At 44.2% G+C, this 6,554-nt stretch overlaps 1 protein-coding gene across 1 annotated transcript in view; it reads right to left on the minus strand.

The window, feature by feature from the left end:
- The window catches only part of LOC306921901 (guanine nucleotide-binding protein subunit alpha-12-like), a 40,165-nt gene extending 34,506 nt beyond the window's left edge, over positions 1-5,659 (minus strand). The window contains exons 1-2 of the mRNA XM_079499208.1: positions 4,774-5,659; positions 725-943 (exon numbers count right to left, since the gene is read on the minus strand). Of these exons, the coding sequence (XP_079355334.1) occupies positions 725-943; positions 4,774-5,112 (558 nt within the window). The 5' untranslated portion in view covers positions 5,113-5,659. The remainder of the gene's footprint in view (positions 1-724; positions 944-4,773) is intronic.
- Positions 5,660-6,554: the final 895 nt, after the last annotated feature.

Consider the following 6,554-nt stretch of genomic DNA (forward strand, 5'->3'; position numbering starts at 1 on the left):
TCATCTAAAAAAACATCCCTGCATCCCGGGACTCATTACATTGAAAACCTATTTACATCACTGGAAACATAAGCTCTTGAGCTTCATTGTGTTTTCATCAGATGTACAGCTACAGTATTTTGTTCAGCCTAATGCATTTTTTCCAACAAAGATGTCAAATCAAAATGCATTTAGTCTACTTATATACCCTAAACCCTTCTATGCTACCGAGTCTCTCTACTGGGCTGAATGCCACTTAATTTAAGTTAACCATTTCTTAATTTGAAGAAGCACTTCTGAACATCTGAATATTTGAAGAATCATCACCAAACGGTTCATTACAGCTTGTTGTTGTTTTACGAGTGGTTCTAACATTGAAAGGGAAATAAATAAAATAAAACGGTTCCGTAGAACCACAAGTGGTGTCTATTTAGAGAGGAGGAAAATATGGAGGAGGTGGTACAGCAGCATGGAGGAGGTGGTACAGCAGCATGGCAGTGTTGCTATTCTGAGAGCGCTGTGCAGCACTTTGTAGAGTAGACCACCTGGCTCATTATGATGTCAAATGAATCGTTAAGAAATGTCATGCTGTCGTTACCAAAGCCAGTCGCATGTCCCACCACATTCATTCATCTCTCCTGTCTGCCACTCTTTCCATTCATCCCTCCTGCTGTGTGTGTGTGTGTGTGTGTGTCTGTGTCTGTGCGTGCATGTGTGCGTGCATGCGTGCTTTTGTGGAACTCACCAGCTGGAACTCGGAGCGCCGTGCGTACGCCCCCTGTATGCCAGTGTCTTCCCACAGCGCCCCCAGTGCCATTACGTACAGCTGGAAGTCGCCGGGCTCCACGCCCGAGGCGCCGGCACGGCCCTCCCACGACATCACCAGCATGCCTTGCTTCTCGTTCTCACAGCTCTGCCAGCCGATGCCCAGCTTGTCCCGGGCGTCCACCAGCACGCGCATGCCCTGAAGAGACACATACAGGACCACACGCTGGATTCACATTGTCTTTAACCACACCATTGATTCACCAGGCAAGTCCTTGCAACATGCAACAATACTTGTAACCATTATCCCCACATTTTGGCAGTTGCAAGGGGTTGCATAATGCATTGGTGTGGATGGCCTTAAAACAGTTGTAAAGGAGTTGCAACTAGTTTTATTGGTGCGGTTTGGACTTGCCAAACCACACCAATAGACAAAGCCAATAAGACGAGCAGCGAAACTAGCAGCTCTGTTACTTGTGAGCTTTGTTGCTTGCTATGCTATTTTCCCTATTTTTTACTTTTTTGATTTGCCCCTACAATAACCTACCCAAATAGGGATAGAGGGTAGAAAGTGGGTAAATGTTAAACGGGCTGCATTTATATAGCGTTTTTCCCCAAAGCACTTTACAAATGTATTTCACATTCACACACCGATGGCGGATGAAACCATGCGAGGCACCAACCTGCGCATCGGGAGCAGTTCAGCTCAAGGACACTTGGACACATAGCCAGGAGGAGCCGGGGATCGAACCTGGAACATTCCTATTCCAAGATGCCCGCTCTGCCTCCTGAGCCACTGCTGCCACTTACTCAACTGAAAGGAGGCCGGTAAATAAATATAATGACTGATCTATGTCTATAAAAATGTAACGCTTGGCTTTGCTGACTTGTTTGTTTGTCCTGTATTATTATTTGTGTGTAAGTTCACACAAAAGGCAACTCATCTGTCATGTGACCACTCTTGCTGACCACCACACACTGTATAAAAGCCAACATTCATCCACAGTGACCGCACTAATGGAAATGAAAGACGTTTGACCATTTCATGCACATCTTTGTAGAAGTAAGTAAACATGATATCGACTTTCTGGATCGCAGTAGTAGCATCCTTTTTTATGGAGGTTTTCGAGTAATAGCATAGCCCCCAATCCCCCCCACACACACATGCACGCACACACTACTCTCCCTTGGTCTTGGAACACATGCACGCACGCACAGAGACAGTGTGTCTGTAAGTGGTTTTGTGAAGAGAGCCATGTGGACTGAACCCTATGGGAGGTCTTACACTGAATTATCAAAGAAACCAGCACGCACACACGCACGCACACACACACCACACACACACGCACACGCGCGCACACAGTTCATTAAATTGTCCCCCCATTAAACACAGACAACTGGTTCATTTACACCCCCCCCCCCTGCTCTCTGTACTCTGTTAGATGTAAGATAACGGTTTAATTAAAACCGATACTGTAACAGCCTATTTGGGAGCAGCAGTTCAACTGATACGACACACGTGCACATATTAAACTGTGGTTACAGCTTGAAATAATGTGTGTGTGACTGTGTGTGTCGGGGGAGGGTGAGTGTGTGTGTGTGTGTGTGTGTGTGTGTGTGTGTGTGTGTGTGTGTGTGTGTGTGTGTGTGTGTGTGTGTGTGTGTGTGTGTGTGTGACTGGGAAACCCCTCTATGACTAACAGCAGAGGATTGCTGTGTACTTTGATGTCTGGTCCCGAGCCGTGGTGTTTTCATAGGCTGGGTGGGTTTGTCTTGGCAGAATGGTGATTAGTGTGCTGTGTACGTATGTAATGTGCACGTTTGTGAGGGAGTCAAAGAGATGCTCTGAATCACAGAGAGGACATCTCAGTTTTAAAACTGACACACACACACACACACACACACACACACACACACACACACACACACACACACACACACACACACACACACACACACACACACACACACACACACACACACACAACCGTGTGTCTTTGAATCTCTTTCATGCTCCCAGAAAGAGTGAGTGAGACAGACATTGAAAGAGAACGAGCAAGTGAGAGTGAGTGACTGCTAAAAAGTTATGTTTTTAAAGCATGGAACAAACTGAGCAATCAACCAACGTCAGTTTGGGTTCAGATACGCTGTGATCCATCTACCATAATTTTGCACTTTTGTACTTTATTTTTCCATAATGTTGTCATCGAAAATGAATTGCATAGATTAGATATTAACAGATTGATGTATGGATGGATATAATCCTTAGATGCAGCATTAGTGACTAGTGACACACTCTGAGGAGATTGAGTCTGTATCATGAGTAGCAGCTAAAAAGTGTGAGTCATCTCATCATCATCATCATCATCATCATCATCATCATCTTGTCTTACTACTGTATAATGCCATCTGTCCGTCCATCTGCCTGTCAATCTATCTCCTAATCTTATTAGTCTGTCTACACACGTCTGTCTTTGTCAGTAAGAGGAAGCATTCATAGCTAATGTCAGATGACATCAGCATTGTAATAATTAGCCTAATGTTTATAAGACTGCCTGTCTGTCTGTATATAGGGCTGTCTGGATGTCTTCCTGTTACTCAACGACTGTCTGTCTGTCTGTCTGTCTGTCTGTCTGTCTGTCTGTCTGTCTGTCTGTCTGTCTGTCTGTAAGTGAACTGCTAACGATATGCTTTCTGTCCGTTAACCTGTCTGTCTGTCTGTCTGTCTGTCGGTCTGTCTGTCTGTGAATATACAATTATACATGTGCTTTCTGTCTGTTAACCTGTCTGTATGTCTGTCTGTCTGTCTGTAAACCTCGTATTCAAGGGTCTTCAACAAGGGGTCCGGGTTCCCTCAGCGCAGTGTAATACATTTACACTAACCAATGACCACTTGAATCCTAGCATCCTTATTGGGGGTAACATTCGCCGAAAACAGCAGATCTGCACGCTCACACTGCAATGCGTCGTGAGCTTGCCTTGAGCTATTTATTTTCTATTCATTCGGCTATTGATTCTGCACATTAGTGAGCCTGTCATTTCATTTCTAAACCTACCAGTGCTTCTCTCATAAGAGGGTCTCTTGGCTCAGTGGCCAATGAATCACTGACACTACAGACAGAGGGGATATGTATTCATGTGTGTCAGGGGACCTGTTTAACTGATGGCTCAAAGATGAACATTACTCATCAGGTTCTCAACTCAACTCGAGGTGATGTCATCAGCAGTATTGTATTGTTATTGGTGGATGAGGTGTTATGTTGCTATTGTTTGGTGGAACTAGGCTACAGCGTCATCATGATGTGTACAACCAGCCTGCATGGCTGCCAGGGCGGATGTACTGTCCCTCAGGAATAGCTTTGTATTGTTCACTCACTTTGGGTAGAAGAGGCCCATACAGCAGTTAGAGCAAACACAAAGGGGAAACGTGTATTATGACAATATACATGTGAACTGACCATATGTATTTGTACTGTGTGTGTGTGTGTGTGTGTGTGTGTGTGTGTGTGTGTGTGTGTGTGTGTGTGTGTGTGTGTGTGTGTGTGTGTGTGTGTGTGTTAGCAACTCAGAAAACCTTCAAAGGCAGTTTTCTCACTACTTTCTAACATACATACTGTAGATGTATGTTGGAAACAACAAGTCCATAAGACTATTTTTGTGTTATCGTGTTATCCTTTTAGCCTTAATATCTGACTGTCCTGTACCTCGTGCTGTTTACATTTCTGACCAATAAAGTATTCAATCAATCAATCAATCAATCAAAATAGTAGGTTAACAAAGCTGTTTCTAAACTTTGTATGTTTAATGCAGATTTGACCAGTTTTCTTCTTAGAAGATAAGCCACTTTTGCCTGTGGTAGGCTACTCGAAAACACTCATTTGCACATATTTTCTCTCTGAAAATAAAAATACAATAAATAAATAATAATAACAATAACAATAACAATAACAACAATAATATTATACTAATAACAATACTAATAATAATACTAATAATACTAATAATAATAATGCATTCTTTCAATCTTACCTTTATTACATTCTCATAGATAGTGTCCCGGAAATCCAGCATGGCTTTCTTATCGAACTCCTTGCCGTTGATGATCCTCATCTGTTTGAGGAAGGTGGACTTGCCGCTCTCCCCGGCCCCGAGCAGCAGGATCTTCACCAGCCGGCGCACGGCCCTCCTCTCCCGGGCGAGCATGGCGTCGATCTCCCTGCTCCTCCGCCGCGCCTCCCGCTGCTCCAGCGCCGCTTCCCTGCTCTCTTTCTCCCGGCTCCGCTGGTCCTTGCCTCCGCCCGGCTCTCCTCGGCTCGCCTCGGCCGGGAGCAGACAGCGGCCCAGGACCGTTCGGACCACTCCCGACATGTTGATTTAAGTCCCAAAAGTTCTGAAAACTTGAGTAGAAAACTTAGAAAGTTCACATTATAGGGTGAGACCCCCTGATCGTCTCTCCCGACTCCCGTAGGCCTAAAATAAGTTAGGAACGATCCCATCCACTACTTTATAATCCACTTCAACGGCCTGGCGTCTCTTTAAGGAGTACATCAATAAACAGATTGAATGCGTTATCTAGCAGAATGCAGCGCTGTCATCATCATCTAACGGGGAGATAGTCCGTGTCCATCTTGGTTGTTACTCCCGAGTCCCGGCGATCATATCCGTTCAACAAAACATCCCGCAGGATGAGAAAGAGAGAGAGAGAGAGAGAAAGAAACATTAAAGTGAGCAAACTGGTTAAATCTAGTAGTACATCGGATAGTTGTTTACGTCGCCTGTCTTGTCCTAGATTAGAAGTAGGTCCAAAGTCGATTGTCTGAGGTTTGGTTTGTTTGCCCATAAGTAAAATAATAATAATTGAAAACAAGTCAAACTAAACGCTAACAGCTCAAAGTGTGTTTCTGTCTAAACTAAACACTCCCCCCAGTGGGTTGAGATCAGATGAGATCTGGATCGTCCGGGCGGCAGACAGACTCAGGACCCCCGGCCGGTCCGGGGCTCTACCGGGGTTCACCGCAAGACGGCGGTAGGGTATCACACATCGGCCATAATAGCCTGGTTCCCTGCTTTTAAACTCAAATCCATCGTTAAACCAGAGGATATATTATGTTCTTGTTTTTCTGTTTCTGTGATTTTTGTCCTGTATTATGTTATGTCTATCGTTTGGCCTGGCAATCTATTGTGTCAATTCAATTCAACCTTGCAATCTATTGTGTGAATTGACACAATAGATTCAAAGATTCATTCAATGGAGCTTTATTGGCATGAGAAAACAAAGCAACTTGCCAAAGCAAGTGTCAAAATATAATAAAATCAGTTGAAAGTGGGGAAAGTATACAGTTGGAAGTGTACATACAGCGTTTTGTAAACAGAGCTATGTCACATTGCATCGTTATACATGTTATACAGGGTATAAAGCTTTTTTGAAACAAATAGCAGCAATTGTTTTGCAGTCATTTTGGTACAAATAGCAGCATTTTTTTCCTCAGGACTATTTCAATAGTATACAGAAAAACTCAGATGTGTTTAAAGGTAGCAGCTCTGTTTACATGTGCAGTAGGTCTAGGTCTGTCTTGTTGCGACCACAGGTCGCATATAGGCTACCATATACTTTGAAATCTTACATTTGTGTCCGTCAATCCAAATCCCCAATACATGGGAATATATGGTGCCCAAGTCTCGTCGCAATAAGATACAGTATCAGTAGTGGTTCAGAGGGCCTCCCGCATTTCTTTCTCACGTAGTGCTCAGGCGTGTTCCCCTCCGCCTGCTGCAGCATCTGCTGGAGCAGGTTCCACTGGCGTGTTCCC

Source organism: Electrona antarctica (assembly GCF_951216825.1).
Source record: "Electrona antarctica genome assembly, chromosome: 4".
NCBI lineage: Eukaryota > Metazoa > Chordata > Actinopteri > Myctophiformes > Myctophidae > Electrona > Electrona antarctica.